This window comes from Nuphar pumila, chromosome 4 (assembly GCF_984573655.1).
Source record: "Nuphar pumila chromosome 4, dmNupPumi1.hap1.1, whole genome shotgun sequence".
Lineage (NCBI taxonomy): Eukaryota > Viridiplantae > Streptophyta > Magnoliopsida > Nymphaeales > Nymphaeaceae > Nuphar > Nuphar pumila.
The window spans coordinates 27,936,242-27,962,542 of NC_143252.1; the positions used below are offsets into that span (position 1 = coordinate 27,936,242).

The 26,301-nt window shown below is 40.2% G+C and overlaps 1 protein-coding gene across 1 annotated transcript; it reads left to right on the forward strand.

Annotated features, from left to right (window-relative positions):
- Positions 1-26,301, forward strand: LOC149839741 (uncharacterized). The gene is made up of 9 exons (XM_090002787.1): positions 1-104; positions 594-2,291; positions 3,101-3,327; positions 3,417-3,749; positions 24,349-24,595; positions 24,887-25,015; positions 25,101-25,316; positions 25,387-25,510; positions 25,870-26,301. The coding sequence occupies exons 2-9, from the start codon at positions 741-743 to the stop codon at positions 26,103-26,105; spliced, it is 3,063 nt and encodes a 1,020-aa protein (XP_089858913.1). The 5' UTR covers positions 1-104; positions 594-740; the 3' UTR covers positions 26,106-26,301.

The following is a 26,301-nucleotide window of genomic DNA, read 5'->3' on the forward strand; positions in this document are numbered from 1 at the left end:
ATACGAGAGAGAGAGAGAGAAAGAAAGAGAAAGAGAAAGAGAAAGAGACAGAGCCGCCGGCGCAGCTCCCTCGGATTCTTTTTGCAGCTTCCGACCATCTATCGGTACCTCTCTCTCTTGGTGTGTGAGGAATTGTGGATTTCGCGAACCCCACTTAGCGAAAGTTTGTTTGTTTGTTTCCCTTTATTGAGTTTCCTTTTCCTGTTTCTTCCTTCTCTCATTTCATTCTTAAAGCCCTAAAAATTTTATGGTTCTCGCCCTCCCCAACTTCTTTCTCTCTCTCTCTTCTTGTTAATTCCTGAAAAATGATTGCGTTTTTCTCTTCATCTGATTGGGTTGTTTGGTCATTCTTATGATAAAATGGATGAAAGAATGATTTTCTCAAGGATATGTGTTTCTGGTTTTTGGGCTTTTTAGGGTTCATTGGTTTCTCTTTGTTGATTGATTGATTGGGTGAGCTTTATTGCTGTGGTTGTGCTTGTCTTTTTTTGCCTTGTCTGATTGGTTTGTTGTGCTTCATCGAATGAGTATTTTGATGGGTTGCTTGTTTTTTCTGAAGAATTTGGTTTTTTATGGTGTTTCTTGTGGAATAGGATTTTGTAGGATCAGGAGAAACTGAGAGAAGAAAAATGGGTGCTTTGGTGTGTGTATGAGTTTTCTGGAAAAGGGGTCTGGTGCTTCTGTTAACAGTCGGTAGGGAGGGTGCTTTTCTTTGAGTTGGGCCTGCTCGGATTCGAGAAATGGCTTGGTTTAGAGCTGCATCTGGGCTAGCCAGAGCTGCTGTTAGGAGGAACTTAGCAAAGGCTTCTTATTCGACTCGAAGAACATGGACGGCTCCATCATATGGCCGTGCCTTTCATTCTACAGTTCGCAAATCACAGGCCCAAGCGGCTCCCGTTCCTCATCCGGTGCCGCTCTCAAGGTTGACTGATAGCTTCCTCAATGGTACGAGCAGTGTTTATCTGGAGGAGTTGCAGAGAGCTTGGGAGGCTGACCCATCGAGTGTAGATGAATCCTGGGATAATTTCTTTAGGAATTTTGTTGGGCAGGCTGCGACCTCGCCGGGGATTTCGGGCCAGACAATCCAGGAGAGTATGCGTCTCTTGTTGCTCGTTAGAGCTTACCAGGTCAGTGGGCACACGAAAGCCAATTTGGATCCTCTAGGTTTGGAGGAAAGAGAAATATCAGTTGATCTGGATCCAGCACTCTATGGGTTCACTGATGCAGATTTGGATAGAGAGTTCTTTCTTGGGGTGTGGAAGATGGCTGGGTTTCTGTCGGAGAACCGCCCTGTTCAAACACTCAGAGCTATATTGGGCAAGCTTGAACGGGCCTACTGTGGAACTATAGGGTATGAGTATATGCACATCGCAGACCGAAACAAGTGTAACTGGTTGAGGGATAAGATTGAGACAGTGAATCCCAGAGGATACAATCAGCAGCGCCGTGAGCTTATTCTTGATAGGCTTATCTGGAGTACCGAATTCGAGAACTTCTTGGCTACTAAATGGACAGCGGCAAAGAGATTTGGTCTTGAAGGAGGGGAGACTCTGATCCCTGGCATGAAAGAAATGTTTGACAGAGCAGCAGATCTTGGGGTCGAAAGTATTGTTATCGGCATGTCACACAGAGGAAGATTGAACGTTCTGGGGAATGTGGTCCGGAAGCCCTTAGCCCAAATCTTCAGTGAATTTACTGGTGGAACAAAGCCTGTTGATGGAGTTGGGTTATACACAGGAAGTGGTGATGTGAAGTATCATTTAGGTACATCCTATGATCGGCCAACCAGAGGTGGGAAGAGAATCCATCTCTCTTTAGTTGCAAACCCGAGCCATCTAGAAGCTGTGGATCCAGTTGTGCTTGGGAAAACTCGAGCTAAGCAGTATTACTCCAATGATGAGGATAGGACTAAAAACTTGGCTGTGCTGATCCATGGGGATGGAAGTTTTGCAGGTCAAGGTGTAGTCTATGAAACTTTGCATCTGAGTGCCCTTCCAAATTATGCAACTGGTGGGACAATTCACATTGTCGTGAACAACCAAGTGGCTTTCACTACTGATCCAAGATCTGGTAGATCATCTCAATATTGCACGGATGTTGCAAAAGCTTTGAATATTCCTATTTTCCATGTCAATGGTGATGATGTTGAAGCTGTTGTTCATGTTTTTGAACTTGCTGCTGAATGGCGTCAGACCTTCCATTCTGATGTGGTTGTGGATGTGGTGTGTTATCGCCGTTTTGGACACAATGAGATTGATGAGCCATCCTTCACACAGCCCAAAATGTATCGGGTAAGTCCTCTTTTGTATTTACCCATCACCGTCCATTAACTTGACAGTCTGTTCTCTCTCTCTATCTTTTTTTTTCTTTCTCATCTAAAAAATTTGGTAGTCTGTTCTGCTAGCTAGACATTTTACCTTTCTATTAGATGTACAAATTAATTTGTGATATTTCTGTTAATATATTGAGAATTTCACCGATGAACTTTTCTCTGTTGTAATCAGTGTTGTGAGAGGCGTACGCCTCAGTACCTGAAGCGTACGCCTCAGAGGCGAGGCGCACGCTCAAGGTACTGAGGCGTTGCTGTGATGCGCCCCTCATCAACCTCAGACCAGTTGTGACCACCGACCACCGGAGTTGCTGTGCTGCAGCTGCTGCTCAGTCTTCTCCGACCACCGGACGACCGGCATATCCCTCGCTTCCATACCAGCTGGGCGCTTGTCCTTCTCTTACTGCCTCCCCTCCCACCGCTTCACTTCCATACCAGTGTGAGAGGCGTACGCCTCAGAGGCGAAGCGCAGGCTCAACGCCTCGCTTCGCCTCATCGCATTTAACAACCTTGGTTGTAATCTCAGTTTGAAATTTTTTATTTTTACTGTCATACTTTTACCATGAAAAAAACTTGGTGCATAGTGTTCATCATATGTTATCATTCTAGGTGGTGATTTTCCCTGGTGATTTTTTTTGGCATTCTGGTTATTACCTAAATCTCAGTTTCAGTGAGAAAAAGTCACCTTGTAGATTTTATTCGTTCATTTGTTCATTATTTCTCAGAGGTAAATTTAGCAAATAAATTGTATTTGCTTTTGAATGGCAACAGGTGATTAGGAACCATCCTCGGGCTATGGACATTTATGAAAAACAGCTTCTAGAGTCTGGGCAGCTAACCAAAGAAGATGTTGATTCAATACATAATAAAGTGAATTCTATTTTGAATGAAGAATTTATAAACAGCAAAGACTATGTACCAAAACGAAGAGATTGGCTTTCTGCATATTGGACTGGGTTTAAGACACCTGAGCAGCTTTCTCGTATTCGTAACACTGGGTATGGAGTTATGGACTGTTTTTTGTGATTGGACATATTTCATTTGCACATTATTTCATGGCATGTTTTAATATCATGATATCCTATAGGGTGAAACCAGAAATTTTAAAGAATGTTGGGAAAGCCATCACCACACTTCCCGAGACATTCAAGCCTCATCGAGCAGTCAAAAAGATTTTTGAGCAACGAGCTCAGATGATTGAAACAGGTGAGGGCATTGACTGGGCTGTTGGTGAGGCGCTTGCCTTTGCCACACTGTTGATAGAAGGAAATCATGTTAGACTGAGTGGTCAGGATGTGGAAAGAGGTACTTTTAGTCATCGCCATGCAGTTGTCCATGACCAGGAAACCGGGGAACAGTACTGCCCTCTTGACCATCTTATCATGAACCAAAATGAGGAAATGTTTACTGTTAGCAACAGGTGCGTCCATTTAAATTCTATTGGAAGTTTATTAATTTCTACTATCTTGCTGGTTGTGGGTTCGCAGCATATGTTTTTTCAGCAATTCAAATTCATCTTGGATACTATCTGATTGTTCTGGTGCTTTCTGTGCTACATATATTCTTCAGAACGTTTAGCGTCCAGTCATGCATCACGTGATGGCCTTTCAATTATTTATTCCATGTTAGTGAACTCATTATGCTTGAGTATCATCTTTTCTTAATCCATGTGCATGAAGAATTTTGGTTTATTGTTTTCTTATTAGTTGATGGCTCCCTGCTACATTGAACTCATCCTGCTAAGATCAGCCATATCATCCATTCTTCTCAAAATCTTACTTCTGCTTGACATGTGAAATAATATGCATGAAGCACACACAATTGATAAAGAGTGTTCAGTTACCCAATAGAGCGAATAGAAAATAAACTAGAATTGCCTAATAAAATATGTTGTCACTTTTGTGTTTCAAAAAACTGAAGTCACTGCTGCATTGCATCAATGAGTCATGTAAAAATATAGCATGAATATTAATTGCAATATACAGGAAAAGCAACTATTCCCTATGCTACAAGCATAAACAATCAAAGTTAAACCTAAGATTTCGTATGTTTCAGATTAGAAGATGAACAGTGCATGATTTATCAAATGTTTTATGCATGAAACTATGGTGAAATAATTTCAGAATGCAGTCCAATGGTGTATGACTAATAGAGAAATTTGGTCATGAAAATATCAAGTTTTGCTTTTTTTATTTCTGACAAAACATGGAGTTGCATGTAGGGTGACACAAATGTCCTTATTCTGACAACTATCATCAACCCGGTCCTTTTTTTGCAATACTAAAAAATAATGTGGTCTGAAATCCCATCTTTTATGCCCAATCTAGAAAGAGATGTGCCATATAAGTCATCAGCGTGAGAAAAATAAGCTCTGCAGTGAACAATAAGAAGCACTGATAAAACAGACGCTGATGAAGTATCTCCAGGTGCTGGTCGACAGTTTTAAGGGATGAAAAGGAGAGTGAACTGCTTGTATGTGTGAGAACGAGTGTAGCACACTAGGGCAATTTAGTCTGTATTGAAAGATTGCAGGTGCGATAGAAATGCATCAAACAAGATAAGAAGCCTGTCTTCAGGGCCTCGACTCGATAAGTGCAATTATCTTCATGGTAAAAAGGACAAATACATAAACACTCCACCAGACAATCAATGCAATGTCCAAAAACAACCCAAACCTAAGGGATGAGACAAGAAAAGGTAAGAAATTTGCCAAATACATAGCTAGATCAGTGAACTTGCTAAGCATAGCTGCAAAGGAAGAACAACCCAAATGCTTTCTAAGAGCACTAACCAATATGCCTTCTAAGAGCACTTAAGTACTATGTTGATGAATGTTGGGTCACATTCTGCAAGTTAAGCTTCTAAATCTGATATCATGAAATCACCAGAGCCGCAACTCAAGAATTGAACTCTCATGCAGACATTAGAAAGCAACAGAGCAGTAAATGGCCTTTTACACTAAGGGGCAGCAATGACAGACAAATCCTAAACAATATACAAAAGACCAAGGTTTTAAAACCCGTGACTCGGAACTCGACTCGTTCTTTATTGACTAGTGATTGGGCGGGTCAACTCGGTGACTCGGACCGAGTTTTGTTAACTTTTGATTTTAAAAGAAAAACAATATATAATTTGTATCAAACCATGTTTTTCAGTAAACATATAGTCTAAAGAGTTGACAATAAAAAATTGCAAGTTCAGAGTAGAAAAAGTACAAACTTCTTCATAACAAGGTCACATGGAAAGATCAAGTTACATGAAGAAACTTCTTCATAACAAGCATGTCTTTGGTATTCAATGAAGGCCCCATGTAACTGAGTCTAGAAACATACTTAAACTCAAATTTCTAAATAGAATGGTTTAGGAATTTCAGCTAAACTTCTCCAGAAGACACCCTAGCTTTTGTTAGCTTTCCTTTGATCCTTTCTAGTGATCTCACCTCATTGAGAACAGCAACACATCATCTTGCATAAAAAGTTAGATTGAATTAGTTGCAACAAGGCAAAACAACAATAAGAGAATGAATCACCAGAAGAAATTCCAATTATGACCAAGGGAAATGCTGTCACATGGATACATGTACAAGCATACTGTACAAGATCAGCACAACTGGTATGATATGGGTGTTTCTGTCAAAAAATAAGGATGACAGGGTACAGATTGTTATGCACAGGTATGATGCAGACTTTGTACAAAAATGTATTTTTATATACAATGAAGGATATGATATGTGTTCATAAAACAACACTCAAAGGCACCCAACACCAGAACATGACGTACAAGCACCGATATGTGTATGCTTTACTTTTTTGTTAGATCTTTGAATCATTTTTTTTGCCAATATGTTTAATCAACACATAAAGATTGATAGATTATTGTATCTTTGAACTGGTTTGTCTTGTAATTTATTATTTATTATTAAACTGTTATTTTGAAATACCCAAAAAATCAAATTTCAAATATCCCAGAACTCGGCCGAGTCAGGCCGAGTCAAGGCAAGCCGAGTTTACCCTGCTGGGTTGACTCACTGGAGGGCCGAGCCGAGTCAACCGAGTTGACTCGGCGAGTTTTAAAACCATGCAAAAGACAAATGAAGCACTAATAACAAGAGTATCCTTAATTGTAATTTAGGAAGAAAAGGAACAATTTAATACAAGTAAAGAAGTGACAAAAGATGATGCAGACTATATAGATATATCGGTGATATTTTGAGCAGTGTTGTGAGAGGCGTACGCCTCAGTACCTGAAGCGTACGCCTCAGAGGCGAGGCGCGTGCTCAAGGTACTGAGGCGTTGTTGTGATGCGCTTAAAGTAAAGTTTCAGTGTTTCACTTCTAATATGCCATTTAAGTCAACTATACTCCCCATGTTTCTGACATCCAGCAGTGCAAGTTAGTGAAATGTTTCACTAGTGCGAGGCGTTGAGTGTGATGCCACATATTTTTACGATACTTTAGATAATACTTAGCGTTGAGGCATCACACTCATGTTGTGAGAGGCTGAGGCGTACGCCTCAGAGGCGAAGCGCAGGCTCAACGCCTCGCTTCGCCTCATCGCATTTAACAACCTTGATTTTGAGAATGTCATGATATTTCAAAGGCCAATACATTTCTGAGAAAAGCAGGATAGTTTCAAAATAGTTCTATATTGAAAATGTTGTATTTTATTCCGGTATTGATGTTATAAAAACAACTATTTTAATATATTTTATTTTATTTACAATTATGCGTTATATTTTTAATTTTTCTATGAATCTATACACCAATTTTCCTGATGTTTTCTTGAAAAACAAGAATTTTTAATCTATCACAAATTTTTGTTGTTATGATTTTTCCAAGAACAAGGCTTATGACATTGAGAGAGTCCCATCTGGCCAGGTTCGGCCTAGCCCATACTTGTCATAACTCTAGTGTGGAGACCAGAGTTACCGGAAGCTTCTTAGATAAGTGGGAAGCTCACTTCAGAAGTGCGATATTCCTCGCTTTCGAAACTTGATGCGTATCTCGATTCTCCCACGCTTCTCCTATGCTTTCCACACGCTTCATCTATTCCTTTTATATGTTTTTTCACTCTACTTTTCATGTTTTTTATGTGTTTCCTCTCACGCTTCTCACTCACTTCCATTTGCTTTCTCTAAATTGGCAGTCGTCATTTTTAGACTTTGTTAAAAATTTAATTCTTACATTAAAAAATCATGAAATTTAAGAAGTCACTTTTATTTTAGTTTTTATTTGCATTCCATTTTTATTCTCATTCAATTTTTATATTGCTTTTTTTATTCCTTGCTTCCCGCTTCCTATGTATTTTAAAATGCATCGCTTGTCGCTTCCGCTTCCATATCGTTTCCTGCTTCCGCTTCCTAGTCTGGCAACCTTGGTGTAGACTGCAACCCAACTTGTCATCCTTATGGACATTCACAACAAAGTAATTGCAAATGTAAGATGTGTTCAGTTTCTTTAACTGTTAGTGCTTAAGATTTTTTTGCTAGACATAAAAGCATGATACTTCCCGGTGCATATTGAGCTCTCAACTTTATATACCTTTTAGGAGCGATCTACATAACTTAGATTGCGCCCTTTGCTGCTGCAATGCACTCCCAGCTACTATAGATATGTTGTTAGACACCTTGTGATAGCAAGAACATATAAAAGCAATCTTGATGCTATTCATGAAAATAGAAATTTAAAAAAATGGTAGGACATTGGGAAAGATATGATAAAAAGGATAATAAAATAACTCATTGTTGAACTCTACCATTTTGACTTTCAATCTTACTAGGACGGTGATAGAAACTTGGCGCAACCCTCATGAATTTCCTTTAATTTTATATTTTCAGTTTGGGGCGGGGTTGGATATCTCTATCATTAGGAACTTATGGATCTGATGATCCAAGTGGGTATATGGGGTATTAAGGGTTGTTGAGAGGGATACAATGGTTTTTTGGGTCAATAAGGGTTGCATGAACATTATTTGAATTGTTAGGGGTAAGGAGGTCCTTCTGTTTGGCTCAACGCCTCACTAGGGCCATTGTGATCCTTTTACTTGGCTCAACGCCCCCTAGGGGAAATATCGTCTTTAGCTTGAGGAGACAATCTCTCCTAGAGATCTTCTCAAGGTGGAACAGCCAGATCGTCTTTAGCCTGAGAAGACAATCTCTCCTAGAGATCCTCTCAAGGTAGAACAACGAAGAGGTAGGGATTTTATTTAAACTTGGATGGCAATGTTGAAAGCATCCAATTTCATTCCTAAATTTCAATTGAGGTTTCTCAATTTAGCCTACTAAGCAATTTGGTAGGATTTGACTTTCCTTAGGAAAAAGATTAGCTCCTTGGCTCTTGCCAAAGGAGAGATCCTTCCCTCATTCCTTTCAAAAACATGCAACCCTATCTCTCTCTTTAAATTGTTCTCTCTCTCTCTCTCTAGTGCCCACGCCTTCTTCAACCTCTAGGCTGCTATCATTTGGTATTTGAGTAGGCCATCCTCGGCTATTGGAGCGAAGATCGAAGCAAGATCCGACATTCTCACCGTTGGAGCTATTTGGACACAAACTCGGTGTCCATAGACATAGTAGCGGTCAGATCCAACCTTGCCTAAACACTTAGACGTGTCCCGATCTACAACAAACGAATTTGAAGTTGTAATTTTGGTTAACTATTCTTCACTTCTCGAACTCTAGAATCAAATTTTGTTTTGCTTAAATCGGAGTAGTATAGGCCCTGTTCTGCCTATCCCAAGTTAGACTTACGTTCTGACTGCTCTAGTAGAAATCTGGACAGGAATTGATTCAGGTTCCTGGATTCAAAAAGTTTTTAGACAATCTAGAGGCCCAAAAATTATTGTGACCTTGTCCACACCGGTAGAACCGTGGGTAAAAATTCAAACTCAGATATGCTACCCATCATGCGCGGTTCCTTACTCATTGCAGACATATCATACTTGCTGACCTAGTCCTGAACCTGACACTAAACCCATACCCGACTTCTGAACGCTGCCATTCAGCGACCCTTCCATAAAAAAATCTGAAATTTTAAGACAAAATAGACCTACCTATTCTGAATCAAACCCAAGTTACGGCTCGAAAAAATCATAGCCCAGTCTTGAGATATAGCCGAAATACCAGACCCTACCAGCCTAGGATTGACGAATCCTGAAACTGTCCCAAAACCACCGCCTGTAGTATAGTCATTTTAAAGCCCTTAAAATCATTTTAAAATCTCAAAAAAATACATGCACCTTACCTTAGACATCAAGACCGACGCTTTTACCCGTCGTAGAACCTCACCTAGACCCCAGAACCGACAACTTATACTAGCCAGCAACACCTTATCCTGCGGACATACCAGCCTAATATGAACAATAGTGACTCGTGGCGCCCAGGAACTTGTGGACCTGTCACAGGGATTCGGCTAGCAGGGTGCCGCACCGGGTGCGGTCAACCTGATCCTGGGTGCGTTGACCGCACCTGGGATCATTTAGGTTCATTTTTTTTTGGATTTTTTTTTAAAAAAAAAATTGCCCTATGAAATGGGCTACAGAATTTTTTTTTTAAAAAAAATCTGTTGACAGCTGCTGCTGCTCCTGCCTTTTCAATCTTGATCCTTCTTTTTCGTAAAGGATTTTCTCTCTCCATAATAAATGATAATTATGGTGGTAGCCTTGCTGGCTATTAGTATTCACTGTTCTCCTGACTAGATGGGTGCGCTATCGTGCAACTGTATATAAAATGAAATTTGAAAAAATTGTCTGGGGAACCCCCCGACCCCCTTATATATATTTTACATTTTTGCCCCTGACGCACCCCCGCACCCGGGTTTTTTGGAAGTGCCGAATCCCCGCACCCGCACCCGCACCCGCACCCGCACCCGCACCCGCACCCGCGCCTGCACCCGCACCCATGTGACATAGTTGTGGACTCATTGAGAACTGAAACCCAACTCCAAATGGGAGAACTTAACATCCAGATTGATGATCTAGCTGCCATAATGCGTGAATTCATGAACAACCAAGCCTCTGGAAATCCTGGTGGGTTCAACCAACATGGGCCAGAAAACCATGACACCCACTCGGAAAACTCAACGCGGAACAACCAAATTCCGCAACCCCGATTAAAATTTCCCTCGTTCGATGGTAAGGATCCTATTAGCTAGATTTTCAAGCAGAACATTACTTTCGAGTAATGCAAACCCCGGAAACAGGGAAAGTGTCGATTGCTTCGATCCATTTAAAGGAAGATGTGGTGCGTTGGTACTACTGGTTTGAAACAAAGCTAGGAGTGCCCAGCTGGAATGCGTTTTCATGTGCCCTAGTACTGCGATTTGAACCTTCAGCATATGTCAACCACAATGTATCCCTATCCAAAATCTGTCAAGTGGGCAGCGTGATGGAGTACCAATCTGAATTTGAACGGCTCAGTAACTTGGTACTAGATTGGTCACATGAGACCTTTATAGGGACATTCATAGTGAGCCTTTGCTATGAGCTACAAATCGAAGTGTAGGTCAGTCATCCTACCAGCATCTTGGAGTGCTATTAGCAGGATCAGTCCAAAAAAATTATTTGGATCGGATCCAGTCCGAAACCCAATCAGCTTGAATTGTGTTCTTCCTCCAAGAGTTGACTAATCGGGTCCAATGCAGCCACCGGCGGAGACGATTACAAATCTTCCTCTGATAGTTCTAAAAATATAAAATTTCATGTTCAAAAGTTGTCCAATGATGCAATGGTTGAAAGGAGAAAAAATGGGCTATGTTATCATTATGATAAAATATGGTGTCCTGGCAACAAATGTAAGACCATGCATATATATTTTGTTTTTTATAGTGAAAATAAAAGTGAGGAGAGAGATGAGGAGGAAGAGTAGAACGAGGATGACCCACAAGAGGAAGTCATGGAGATATCCTTCCATGCACTTGCTGAAGTGAAAGTGCCCCAAACCACGAGGATTCAAAAGACTCTCAAAGGCACCACACTTTCCATCCTCGTAGACATGGGCAACACACATAATTTCATATGTGCCCAAACGGCCAAAAAAGCTAAGTGGCCAACCACTTCACATGTTCCTTTTGAAGTCGTTGTTGGTAATGACAACAAGCTACATTGTCAAGCCAAATGCACCAATTTGGCTCTCGAGATCCAATGCACTATCTTATATTTGGATGCATTTGTCCTTCCCGTTAAAGGGGATAGACTTGGTTCTAGGGATGCAGTAGTTGCGAACCGTAGGAACCATCATGTAGGACTTTAAGTCCATGCAGATGACGTTCGAGCATGAGAACCAATATGTGGAGATCATGAGTACTCGGTTTTCCCCAGAGATAATAGGTTACAAACCTATGCTCAAGGCTTTGCGCCAATGTGGGCAATTGTTCCTGCTTCATACCTTAGATGTGGGTTCTCATTGCTTTCAAATTGGAGTAGATACTTGCAGTGTTGTGAGAGGCGTACGCCTCAGTACCTGAAGCGTACGCCTCAGAGGCGAGGCGCACGCTCAAGGTACTGAGGCGTTGCTGTGATGCGCCCCTCATCAACCTCCGACCAGTTGTGACCACCGACCACCGGAGTTGCTGTGCTGCAGCTGCTGCTCAGTCTTCTCCGACCACCGGACGACCGGCATATCCGTCGCTTCCGTACCAGCTGGGCGGGTGGTCCTTCTCTTACTGCCTCCCCTCCCACCGCTTCACTTCCATTCCAGTTGTGAGAGGCGTACGCCTCAGAGGCGAAGCGCAGGCTCAACGCCTCGCTTCGCCTCATCGCATTTAACAACCTTGGATACTTGGCAATTGTAAGGAAGTCCCACCGAAAGGTCCCACGCCCATCACATACCAACTGTAACTGAGGCCCAGGTGGCCAATGTCAAAACTTACTTGTATGCCGAAGTGTTGAAGGACAAAATTGAAAATTTGGTTAAGGAGATGCTTCAATCTATTATGATCCAGACCAGCAAGAGTCCTTTCTTATCTCCTATTTTTTTTCATAAAAAGGACGGATCTTGGAGGTTTTGCGTCGACTATCAGTCCTTAAACAAAATTACTATCAAGGTCTAATATTTGATTTCAGTGATAGAAGAGCTTTTAGGTGAGCTCCACAGGATGCCATGAGTCATTGTGAGTGATCGTGACCTTACCTTTCTGAGTTCCTTCTAAAAAAGGTGAATAGTGCCCCGGGTCTGGATCCTGTACCAGACCCGAGATCCATTCCTGTATAAGTTTGTTTTTATTTGTATGTTTTTATTTGTATCCGGGTTCGGATAATACACCAGACCCGACCTGACCCACTGTGTACACTTAAGTGTATTAATATAGGCATTAGGTCACGATTTCTGTTATGCAGAAATCGTGAGCCGCAGCCCCTCTCGTAATCCTTTCTTCGTCTCTCTCTCTCGTTTTCTCAATGCAGGTACCAAGGTGGAATTCTAAGATGGTATCAAAGCAGAGATCTGTCTAAGGGCCGGAAAAGGTTCTCGTCAGGTGCGACACGCCTTCATCTCCTTCAGCCGAACCCATCAACAGCTCCTTCAGCGAGTCCTCTCTATTTCCTTCAGCCGAACCCATCAACAGCTCCTTCAGCGAGTCCTCTCCATCTCCTTCAGCCGAACCCATCAACAGCCAATCTGAAGCCCTCATCTCTCTTAAACAGGTTCTGACATTCAATCGAAATTTTAAAGTTTTTTTTACCCCTTATCTACTCTTCTTCTTTTCTCTTCTTCTTCCCTCATTCTTCTTCTCTTTCCTGAATTATTCTGTGTACCCACACCTCAAGTGGGTCTGTTTCCCTCTTGGATCTGAGGCTCACGTGAATTTTGTTCACGCGAACCCAAACAGTAAAAGGAGTGGTTGTGTTTCACGTGAATCGCTGAAATCGACTATGAAACATCAGACCAATCACGATTCCTGTTTCTTTTATTGATATTGCCTATTTGACATTTCTTTATTACTTGTCTGTTCGATCTTCTTGGGTCCACCCTTCTCCTCGTACTTGCACATTTAAATATATGTTTACTGTATAGTTCCCTTCCTGATTCTTATTTCTGCAAATATATTTAATGTGTGAAGGTGTTTTTCACACATCGTTGAATAGCAGTTTTCACAAGTTGAACTTGAGTTCCTGCATCCTCTGATTCTGTCATTTTACGACCCTCTGTTCCAAAAAAAAAAAGATTAGAATTTTTTGTGGATACTTCTGTTGATTCAAATTCTCAATGGATCCTTATCACTCTCAATCAAACCTTTCTTCAAGTTTTCTCAACCAGCTTGTTTCTGAAAAGTTAAACACCTCAAATTTATTGATTTGGAAGAGACAAATTATTCCTTTTATAAGGAGTCAAGGCCTCTTAGGTCACCTGGATGGAACCACTTCAGTCCCAGCAGAATTTATCCCGAGAGAAGAAAAAGATGACCAAGGGGCGAGTTCAATCGTGTATGTCAAAAATGTTGAATTTCTCAATTGGGAAAGGAAGGATCAATCAGTTGTTGCTTACATCACATCAACTATGTCTCAAGAGATTCTCGTTGCCATTCCTGACAACTGTACAACGCTACAACTCTGGGAACGACTGGTTCAGATGTATTTGCAGGTTTCTCAAGCAAGAGTGGTTTTTCTAAAAAGGGAATTTCAATTGCTAAGGAAAGATTCTATGACCATCATGGAATATTTGAACAAGATAAAGATTATCACATACCAGCTTGCAGTTATAGGGTGTGCCGTTAGTGATAATGACATGGTGCAACAAACTCTGAGTGGATTGGGATCTTACTACAATATGATAGTTACATCACTATTGTGCCTTCCTGTTCTTCTCACCTTCGATGAGTTACGAGCCAAATTGATCCAGTATGAAATGACTCTGAAGGGATTCTCTGAAGAAACTCATAATCATCCAAATACTCAAGAAGTTTTGACCACAGGAGTGACTTATGGTAGAGGACGGGGACGAGGAGGACAAGGGCGAAGTGGACACAGAGCGCGTGGTTTGCTTCCCATTCCAAACATGTCAGCTCATGCGCAGGGACCAAGATCCATTCCTACTTGCTTCTTTTGTAACAAGAAGAGGCATATCAAGGCGAATTGTTGGCATAATCCAGAGAATAAAGAAAAGGGTCCGCAGACAGAAACCAAAAGAAAGTTTACAAATACCAGAGACAGTAGAGAGATTAAAGATTTGTTGATATATGCCTTGTCAGAGTTAAAATTGAAGCAGAGTGATGAAGGCACATGGTTTGTCGATTCAGGGGCAGCAACTCATGTAACCAGCGATGCAGGTAAAATTTCTAACCCTATTCCTTATTTCGGAAAAAGTAAGATTGTCACTGGAGACGGATCCCACCATCCTGTTTCTCATGTTGGAAAGACTGTCATTCTCATGTCACATTCCACTCTTACTTTTTCTGACGTTCTTCATGCTCCTGACATTAAGAAAAATATTGTCTCCGTCTCTAAACTTATTGATGATAATAATGCTTCAGTTGAATTCACTCATTTCTCTGTGCAGGTCAAGGACCTACGCACGAGGGAAACATTCGCTGAAGGAAAGAGACGAGGCACCATGTATGTCTTTGAAGAAGCTCAATGTCATGATGTTCGCCCTGCTCACCTGATTTCGAAGCCTTCGTTAGAGTCATGTTCATCCTCTTCTTCCAGTGTTTTTAGTATCTCTGAATGTAATAAGCCATTCTTATGGCATAGTCGGTTAGGACATTGTGGGAGTCATTTTATTGAGAAACTTGTTTCTAATAATCTCATTCCAAAAGAAAGTCTTAATGTGGATGAGAGTAATCATAAATGTTTTAGTTGTCTTTCATGTAAGAGTCATGTATTGCCTTTCCATTCCATTAATAAGAGAGCTTCGAAACCTTTTGAGATTATTTGTTCTGATGTGTGGGGACCTGCCCCAATTGTCTCTGGGTCTGGAAGCAGAAATTATCTAATCTTTGTTGATAGTTCTCGATATACTTGGATATATTTCATAAAAAATAAGTCAGAAGTCTTTTCTTTGTTTCAAAATTTCTTTTCCTTGGTCAAAAATCAATTTTTTGAGTCCATTCAATTTTTCCAATGTGATGGAGGTGGGGAATTCTCAATCCCGTGATTTTATTTCTTTTCTTCGAAATAACGGAATAGGAAGAAGGGTGTCCTGCCCTCACACTCCTCAACAAAATGACATTGTTGAACGAAAACATAGACATATTGTTGAAAGTGCCGTGAGTATGCTTCATGAAAGCAATCTTCCCATCAACCTATGGACAGAAGCTTTTCATTTTGTCGTGCATGTGATAAATAGATTGCCCATGGTCGTTCTAGAAAATAAGTCTCCTTATCACTGTCTCTTTAGAGCTCATCCTAGTTATCATGATCTGCGTGTTTTTTGATGTGTTTGCTATGTGCATATTGATTGTTCCCTGAGAAACAAGTTTTAGGACAAAGCCCAGAAGTGTAGGTTTGTGGGATACGCAGATGACTACAAAGGATATCGGTGTTATGATCCCACCAACAAACGTATCAGAATCTCAAGAAATGTTGTCTTTGATGAACAAAATTTTGATGACAAAGTTGATGCAACGAATATACTAACTGAAGTTTACTATCCTTGGTTGAGTTCAGAACTTTTTGCTGGCTCCAATGAAGCATGTTCATCAGATTGTGTGCAGCAAGAAGAAGAGATGTCTGAGAACACTGAGACGTCGGAGCCACAGAATTTAGAGAAAGTACCGAGCAGATACAAAGGCATTGTCTATTCTAAACAGAACCAACAACATCAAGCCATTCAGATCATGTCTCAGTCAGCAATCCGACTCCTTCTCACACTCTTGAGGTCAGAAAATCAAGCCGTATACGACATCTCATTGATAGGTGAGTTAACTATAACAATTTCTCTTTGGATCTTCAACTCTTTTTAACTGCTCTCAATAAGGAAGATGAGCCCATTATGTACTATCAGGCAGCCACTTCTACCAAGTGGGTAGAAGCCATGAATGATGAAATGCAAGCTTTGTATGAATGTGGAACCTGGGAAGTTGTTCTTAGACCACTTGACAAAAATGTTGTCGGATGTAAATGGGTCTACAAGATAAAGTACAAGCCAGATGAAACCATTGAACGATACAAGGCAAGGCTCGTGGCAAAAGGATTCACTCAAGAAGCAGGGCAAGACTATGATGAGACTTTTAGTCCAGTTGTAAGAATGGGAACAATTCGGATTATTATTTCTCTGGCTGTTGAACATGGATGGAAGTTGAGTCAGCTTGATGTAAAAAATGTTTTCTTGCATGGGGGACTTGAAGGAGGAAGTGTACGTGGAGCACCCCCCTGGATATCAAGAACAAAATTGTAAAACTCATGTGTGCAGGTTAAAAAGAGCTATCTATGGTCTGAAACAAGCATCTCGCTCTTGGTTTGACAGCTTCTCACTAGAGATTCAGAAACATGGATTTTCACGTTCCATGCTGGACCAGTCATTGTTTATTTTTAGAAGTCAGACTGTGACCACTCTGTTATTAATATATGTCGATGATATTGTTATCACAGGAAACTCTGCGGCCCACATCAAAGAAGTAAAAGTCTTACTAGGTCAGAGGTTCAAGATGAAAGATCTTGGAGCTCTACGCTATTTTCTTGGTGTAGAAGTTGATAATCAGGCTCATGGCTTGACACTCACTCAGCACAAGTACACCGTAGATGTTCTCAGCAAGGTAGGCATGAAAGACTGCAAACCTCTGGGAACTTCGAGCGTGCTTCATCAAAACTTAGCGCTCATGATGGAAATTTGTGTGATGACCCCACCAGGTATCGAAGCATAATAAGAATGTTACAGTACCTCACATTCACCAGACCTGATATTGTTTATTCAGCCAATCAAGTGTCTCAATTTATGCATGCACCACGTACTGGACATATGGAAGTTGTCAAGAGAATCCTTAGATATCTGAAAGAGACTATTGGGGATGGATTGACATACTCACCACAGTCATATGGCAAAGATGATCATAGACTCACTGTATATTGTGATGCAGATTGGGCAGGAGATCTTGATGAACGAAGATCTACATCAGGACATTGTGTCTTCATTGAAAGAAATTTAGTCTCTTGGAGCAGTAGAAAACAAAAGGCTATCACTAGATCAAGTACTGAGGCTGAGTATAGATCTATGGCTGCTGCTACTGCCGAAGTCACATGGATCAGACATCTACTGACTGAAGTAGGAGAAAAGATCTCCCATACTATCTTGCTATGTGACAACCAAAGTGCTATAAACATGTCATTCAATCTAGTACATCAGAGTCGTGCTAAGCACATTGAGATTGACCAACACTTTGTGAGACAGAAAGTTGAAGAAAAAGAGATTGAGCCTGAGTTCGTCAATACTGAAAGACAAGTTGCGGACCTATTTACGAAAGGGTTAATCAAGGATCGTTTTTTGACGCTTAAAGGCAAGTTGTGCATGGTCCATAACCATGATCAACTTGAGGGGGGGGGGGTGAAAAAGGTGAATAGTGTCCCGGGTCTGGATCCTGTACCAGACCCGAGATCCATTCCTGTATAAGTCTGTTTTTATTTGTATGTTTTTATTTGTATCCGGGTTCGGATAATACACCAGACCCGACCCGACCCACTGTGTACACTTAAGTGTATTAATATAGGCATTAGGTCACGATTTCTGTTATGCAGAAATCGTGAGCCGCAGCCCCTCTCGTAATCCTTTCTTCGTCTCTCTCTCTTTCTCTCTCGTTTTCTCAATGCAGGTACCAAGGTGGAATTCTAAGACCTTCTGGATGGAGTTCTTTAAACTCCAAGGAGCCAAGCTGACCATGAGTACTTCTTACCACCCTTAGATGGACAAACAAAAAGAGGTGTTGAATTGATGCCTGAAAACATATTTACAGGCTTTCGTGGGTGATCGACCCAAACAATGGGTCAGACTACTTCCATGGGTTGAGTGGTCTGACAACACTACCTAGTACTTTGCTATCCGCATGACTTCATTCGACTCATTGTACAGAAGGCAACCTCCTTCCATAGTCTGTTATACAAATTAGTTTGCACGAACCAAATTTGTAAACTCACAACTTCTTAAAGGAGACCAGCTCTTGAGCAAACTTAGGTTTCACCTACAAGGAGCCCAAAACAGGATGCAATAACAACATAGCAAACATAGGAGTGATAGAGAATTCCAAATAGGAGATTGGGTGTTGTTAAAACCAGAGTTACCAGTCGAGGAAGCGGGAGCTGGAAGCGATACGGGAAGCGGGAGCGGGAAGCGAGGCACTTTCAAAAATTTAGGAAGCGTGGGACCACTTAGAAGAAAATTCTGAATCGTCTCGGAAGCGAGGGGGAAGCGAAAAAATGGGAAAAATGGGAAAGCGAGGGGGAAGCGTGGGGGAAACGTGGGGGAAGCGTAGGGGAAGCGTGGGCGAAGCGTGCTTCCCATAAATGGGAAGCGCGCTTCTCATAAAAGGGGGACGCTTCCTCTCACGCTTCGGAAGCGCGACGTTTCGCGCTTCGGGGAAGCGCGCTTCCGGTAACTCTGGTTAAAACCACCACCCCACCGTCCGATGACCCTAAGAAGCGCTCGCAACCCTAAATTATCTCTTTGATTCTATGGACCCTACCTAATATTGGAGCGAATCAGGAAGGTGGCTTACGAGCTCCAATTTTCACCAGCTGCTAAAGTGTGTCCTGTGTTTCACGTATTAAGAATCAAGCCCTATATTGGTATGCCTCCCAAAATTCCTTTAGCCTTGCTTGACTTAGGAGAACTAGCACAACCCATTCCTTCCTGCATATTGGAGAAAAGGTGAAGATGAATCAATGGTCGAATCACTATAGAGGTTCTCATGTAATGGAATGAGTCAGGACCAGCAGATGCCACTTGGGAGATAGAGGACCAACTAATGGAGCGCTTTCGTGAGTTCCAACCTTGAGGACAAGGCTGATTTGAAGCGGGTAGGATTGATAGCAGCTTGGCGCTACCCTCGTGATTTTCTTTTACTTGTGTATTTTCTGTTTGGGGCGGGGTTGGATATCTCTCTCATTAGGAACTTATGGATCTGATGATCCAAGTAGGTGTATAAGGTATTAGGGGTTGTTGAGAGGAATACAATGGTCTTTAGGGTCAATAAGGGTTGCATGGACATTATTTGAATTGTGAGTGGCAAGGAGATCCTTTTGTTTGACTCGATGCCTCACTAAGGACATTATGATCTTTTTGCCTGGCTCAATGCCCCCTAGGGGCAATATCGTCTTTAGCTTGAGGAGACAATCTCTCCTAGAGATCCTCTCAAGGTGAAACAGCCAAGAGGTAGGGATTCTATTTAAACCTGTATGGCAATGTTGAAAGCATCCAATTTCATTCTTGAATTTCAATTGAGGTTTCTCAATTTGGCCTACTAAGCAATTTGGTATGATTTGATTCTTTCCTTAGGAAAGAGATTGTCTCCTTAGCTCTTGCTAGAGGTGAGATCCTTCCCTCCTTTCAACCTTTGGGCTTCTATCAGACGGCTCAGGCTGGGGCCTGCTACATGAGCTGAGCTCGTTGCGACTCAGCTCAGTTTGATTTGGTAATGACGAGCATGTAAAAATGACTCATGAAGCGGAATATGATTCTATTATATGAGCTTGTCATGTTTTACTTCCAAACTCCAATCAATAGTTGTTTGGCTCAGTTTGGCCCGACTAGGCCTTATATAGCGTAATGAAATCTAAAGAGAGAGCACAATCACAAGCCCACTAATGAGCTAAGCACAAGAGACAATATGGGCAAACACAAGAATACAAAAGAGTTCACAAGCACAAGCCACTAAGGGCTGAACACAATATAAAAATATATTTTTATTAACTCACAAAATGCTTAAGAAAAAAACTTTGAATGGGGAGAACCATATATATACAGTACAAGAGCAAGAGAGCTAAAAACGGGCTCAACTAGCCGTTAGAGAGAGAGAGAGCTAACAGCTAGTTGAGCTAGAAGTTAGGCCTAGCTAACAGCTAGAAAAACTGGCCATTAGCTGTCCTAACGGCTAAGAACCAAAAGACTGAAATGCCCCTGTTGGGCATTTCAAATAACAAAAAAACAAAAAAAAATACATAATATCCTAAATACAATCTAATATATATAGGGTAACATCTATGTCACATAGGTGCGGATGCGGGTGCGGATGCGGCGTTGCGGCACTTTAAAAAAACTTAGGTGCGGGCCTGCGGGGAGGGTATATATATAATTTTTAACAGTTTTAAGTTAGCACTACGTGTATGTGTGTGCATTTATGTATTTATATATATAATATAGATAAAACTGGATTTGGTTAGGGTTAACTGAATCTACTTTTAGACAGAAATGGACCTCAGTGTGGTTGACTTCACCTAACGCAAAGGAAGCCGTGCCCTGTTAGAAGAGTCCGTGTTACATAGGGTAACATTTGGTCATGAGATCCTGGCCTTCCAAATGAGCTGGAAATCATAGGTTCAGGCTGTGTTGACCCAATCAGGCTTCATAGATGTGTTCATCATGGTCCAAATGCTACGATTCAGCTTTTGAATCTTTTTTTTAATGGAAAACACCATTTTGTAAGCTGAGAAAATCTCACATATTGTGGGCTGTCGGTTTTTAAACCTCATAAAATCCTGTCTATATGTCATAATCGGTTGATCCAAGAGCCGATTCCTGCTAAGAATACCATGTAGATCATGTCTAAGGTTAGTTTCATGAAAAAAAATGAATTGAAAAAAATGAAAAAAAAACTCGTTCAAACATCATGGTAATCTGTAAGGATGCAAACAGTTAGGATTCAAAACAGCTAAATACATGGGCATTCAGATCAGAATCGGGGATCCGGAACAGATAAAAATTGCAAAACCTCCATCCTGGATCTGACTCATTTACATCCCTAGTGACCTGACCAAATCTTATTCCTATATATATATATATATAATGTACTCTTAGAGGTCCATGTGTCAAGGCCTATTTGTGTCCAATACCTACACCAACAGTTCTTTACATGGCTGAACTTAGCTATTTTCAAACTTCAAAGTGCCAGATACACTGGACATTGCGGATCAAGTGTTGGACACTCCAATGTAGCATATATGTTGTATACACTTAAAAACTTAAGCGTTCAATGCTTCCTAAGCAACTTTTTTTTCTTTTCCCAATATTGATTATACCATGAACAGTGAGCTCTATTGCCAAAAGGGCTCTTCAGTTTTATTTTTATTAACCTAGTTTTTTTTCTAGTAACAATCTGTGCTGAAGATGGCTCCAAGGAATTTTTTAATCAACCAGGGTACAAGTTTGGTATTTTTTAACAAGTCATAAAGGTTAGGTGCATTTCTGAGTGTAGCAGAAGTTAGGTTCCTTATTTGAAAATCATAACCTCAGAAAGAGTTCTACAACTCGAGCGCCGTGCTGTCCTTAGGTAGAAAATTCCTATTTCAATTCATTTTCTATTCTATCTATGTGCATGTTTAGTTCCTAATTTTGTGGTGACAAATCTCTTCCAATTGCCTGTTGCAATTTGTAAAATACATGGTTTTTAGTGAGATGTCTACCTCTCACATGGTTTAACTTCAACTCTTCTTGCTGAAGGCAGGTTTTTCAACAATGAAAGGCTAGAAAATGGGCTCCCTAAGAAACAGACCATAGAGAGTGAATGAACATGTCCTAGAATGGGAAGCATTGTGAAATGCACTACCACAAACATGATCCCATTCAAAGGGATTTGCATTCCCAGGTGAATGAGAAAACATATATATATATATATATATATATATATATATATATATATATATATATATATATGGATTAGGAAGAAAACCAAGCCTAGATCCAAGAGACGGAAAAAATAAAAGGGAAAACCATAGTTACCTGAATCCCATAGAATAAGTGGGAATCCTGATTCCTTGGGGATCCCAATTCCTGATCTTGGGAATCAGGATTCTAAGTCATGGCACTATTTGCATAATAGAATTTTCTCTAAAATTATAGTGATATAAGTATGGCACTGATTACATGTAAGATTTCTTCTGCAAATTTGAGATAATATGAAGTATTTTGTTGTTGCTTCATAAGTTTGTCTTTTAGATGAATAATCAATAATTTTCCTAGATTTGCAACATATGCAATAAAGTATGCATAAATTACTGCACAAACTTTTCATTATTTCAATGTATAGATGCTGGTTTTTAATATTTTGTACTTTTGTTGTATTTATGTTTGTGTGTGATTCTTTTAACTAAATGATGTAGAAATTTTCTACTAGAACGATATAGTTTTTTATAGTAATCTTCCTTTTTCCAAAGTTTTTTTCTTATTTCCATCAAGTTATCAGTATTTCATATGATTTTGCATTTTGCTTCCTAAACAATTCCCATACTGCTTCCTACTTGCTTTCTACTTCCCGAATCCTCTAAAAATTTGAAATGACCAATTCTCCAATTTCATTTCCCGTATTGTTTCCCATTTTTGAGTTCCCACTATGGCAACTATGGGAAAAACCATTGAATGATTAGGAAAAACAAGTTGCAAATTCCAAAATTTAGTACTTAACCCAGATCACTTTTGCCACTCTCATATATGACCTTGTGTCTTCTCCTTCCAAAACTCTTTCTCTCTCTCTCTCACACACACACACACAATAAACCATCCCCATCGAAATGTTTGGAGAGTAAGGCTAGTGTTTATCTTCAATGGAAGTCCTACATTTCGAAGAACTGAAGTCAACTGAGATTGGATTAGCAATAACATAAGTTACTTTAACTGTTGAATGTATTTGACTAACATATCCAAAAGTATGGTGCCCTTCTGATAACACCTAAACCTTTGGTGTGCTTTTGGAGATAGCTCAGCTTTTGTCTTTTTTTTAACTACCTTTATTTTTTCCTTTTGTAATTGTAAATACCAGTGTTGTAAGTATTGTGCTGTATCGTGCGATATGGTACGATATGTATCATTACTTTCAGGTTTTGTGATATAATACACTTGTATCGCGATATGAGTGTGTATCGTACCCATATCGGGTGTATCATACGATACAAGGTGTATCGTATGATACACCTTCGGTGCACTTTAAAAAGACCGAAAATTATTTTTTTCATTTTGAGTTTTAAATACCTTTTGAGCGCCTACTTTTCCATTTGTCTAGAGGTCATTAGAAATGCATTTCCACCATTTTTTCACTCAAAGAAATGGGTTAAGGTAAAAAGTGTATTTTCACCTTTTTTTCAAGAAAATGGGTTAAGGTAAAAAAAATTGCCTCGAGAGGTGCTGCCCCCTCCCTACAACCCCCCGCCAACTTACCGCGAAGTTGAATCCACTAAAATTAAAGATTTATATCAAGGTAAAAATCAAGCTCCACACTCCTCCAACAAAGATTGCATCAGATGATACGGCATGGCAATGGGGCACTTAAGTAATGAGTGGAAACCGATTGAAAATCGAGTGCAACTATTGCCGAGAGTCAAATATTTTTGTATTTTAGGGTTCGTTTGTGTATCACTGAAACCTTTGGGTTTTATAATATTTTTATTTATATAATATGAAAGTATGAGTCTTGCGGCATGTTCTTAATTGCAAGATATTTAATATTTTGCATTGTTCTTGTGAGATAATTGATGTTTGATGATGCCTTATGCATCTCATAGAGACATAAATGCTTTATATGTGATTTTATGGTTGTATTTTGTGCAATTCATCATTGTTCATGTGATATGATTTTTTTAGAATTTTTGCTAATTTTTTCTTATTTTTTTGGAAATTTTTTATTTAAAAATTACGATACGTTTACAATAGATTTACGATACGGTGTTACTTTGGGCCCAACCGATATGGGTAATGATAGGATACTTACAACCTTGATAAATACTGTGATGTGTAATATATTATTATGGTTATATCTGCAGAAATTATTAATAAATAGTTCTGCAGTTCTTTCTCTATTGTCCATGTTATATGAGGCATGTTTTAGTTTGCAATCAACAGTGAGTATCCTAAGTTGTCAAAATATGGACTGAATTTCAGTCATTTCTGTCTTTCAGCTCTCTTTCAGAGTTTGGTGTCCTGGGGTTTGAATTGGGCTATTCAATGGAAAATCCAAATTCACTGATATTATGGGAAGCACAGTTTGGAGACTTTTCAAATGGTTCCCAAGTTATGTTTGATCAATTTTTAAGTAGCGGAGAGTCAAAATGGCTTCGACAAACTGGGCTTGTTGTGGTGCTTCCTCATGGTTATGATGGTCAGGGCCCTGAGCATTCAAGTGCAAGATTGGAGCGTTTTCTTCAGGTATAATTTTCAGTTACTTTTTTGAGTTCTGTCAATGGCTATGTAATTCCTTAGCATCAACTTTTCTTGGTTGTGTGTACATTACTTTCTCATTAGTTAGTGACTGTTTTCTTTGTTTTCTTTCTTAAAAGCGTAATAAGATTTCACTTCACCACATTTCATTGTTTGTTGGATAAGTCTTACATAAAGTTGGTTGGTTCCTTTGGAACCAAGTTCTGCAAGTTTAGAAATGCTTTGGAAATGTGTCTGGTAGTACCAGCTGACTAACGCATGGTTTCTTTGGTACTGTAGATGAGTGATGACAATCCTTTTGTTATACCTGAGATGGATCCTACACTTCGGAAGCAGATCCAGGAGTGTAATTGGCAGGTTGTGAATGTAACTACTCCTGCAAACTATTTCCATGTTCTACGCCGTCAGGTGAGTGCCTATTAGTCGTGCTCCGTCATGTTCTATTTTAGCAAATTTCCATTCTCTCGCTGTTAAAAAATTTCTTCTTTTGCAGATACACAGGGAATTCAGAAAACCATTGATTGTCATGGCTCCAAAGAATCTGCTTCGCCACAAAGAATGTAAATCAAATCTGTCAGAATTCGATGATGTCCAAGGCCACCCAGGTTTTGACAAGCAAGGAACCCGCTTCAAGCGTCTGATAAAGGACCAGAATGACCATTCTGATCTTGAGGAGGGCATCCGGCGGCTGATTCTTTGCTCTGGAAAGGTATGATGCTGAATATTTCTTGAAAATTACCATGTTGATGAAAATTATAATCTGTTTGTCAACTCCACAGGTTTACTATGAACTGGATGATGAACGCAAGAGAGTTGATGCTAAAGATGTTGCAATCTGCAGAGTTGAGCAACTTTGTCCATTCCCTTATAACCTTATCCAACGAGAGTTGAAGCGGTATCCAAGTATGTCTTAACACTCCAGAACTTGTCAAGTACTAAATGTAAAAAGGCTTTTCTGGTTATAAATTAATATGATTCAGCTTTTGGAGCATGTTGTAATAGTTCTGCTTGTTCAAGGGAATTAACATTTCTCAATTTCATTGTTTGGAGAATGCATGCTAGAACTTGTGCCAGGAATATTTGGTTCATTGTACATAATGATACTCGTCATTTAGAAAAGCTTTTCTTCTCAAAATAAAAAAAAAGGGTTTTACTAGTTATGGTCGACTAGTTCTGGTTATTTTCTGCCTTCAAATGGTTCCTCTTATAAGCTTGAAATTACATCACTGAAATACTGAATGCTATTCTTGTTTGTTTTACAGAAGCTGAGATTGTGTGGTGCCAAGAAGAGCCAATGAACATGGGTGCTTACCAGTATATCACACCACGTCTTTTGACTGCCGTGAGAGCACTGGGCAGAGGGGGCTACGAGGACATCAAGTACGTAGGGCGAGCACCTTCTGCTGCCACAGCCACTGGTTTCTATCAAGTTCATGTTCAGGAGCAGAACGAGCTGGTACAGAAAGCATTGCAGCCTGATCCAATCAAGTTCCCGTGAGACACTGATTACTTATCCTATCTTCTCAGGAATAATAATTGCCAGGGAGTTGGTTTGAGGCACTTGGACTCGGATGCGTTTGCATTTGTTGCCTCCGTATCTTTTCTTTCATTCATGTCAATTTTGTCCCTGCAAACAATCCGAGTGCAACTCTTCGCCACAACGGTATAGTTTTGCATTAATCTGTGTTAATAAA

Excerpts from the sequence above, each read along its gene's own strand:
- LOC149839741 (XM_090002787.1), top strand. The coding sequence starts at position 741 with ATGGCTTGGTTTAGAGCTGCATCTGGGCTAGCCAGAGCTGCTGTTAGG. Across the intron at positions 3,328-3,416 it reads TCTCGTATTCGTAACACTGG|GGTGAAACCAGAAATTTTAA; the intron begins GTATGGAGTTAT and ends GATATCCTATAG. Across the intron at positions 3,750-24,348 it reads ATGTTTACTGTTAGCAACAG|CTCTCTTTCAGAGTTTGGTG; the intron begins GTGCGTCCATTT and ends TCTGTCTTTCAG.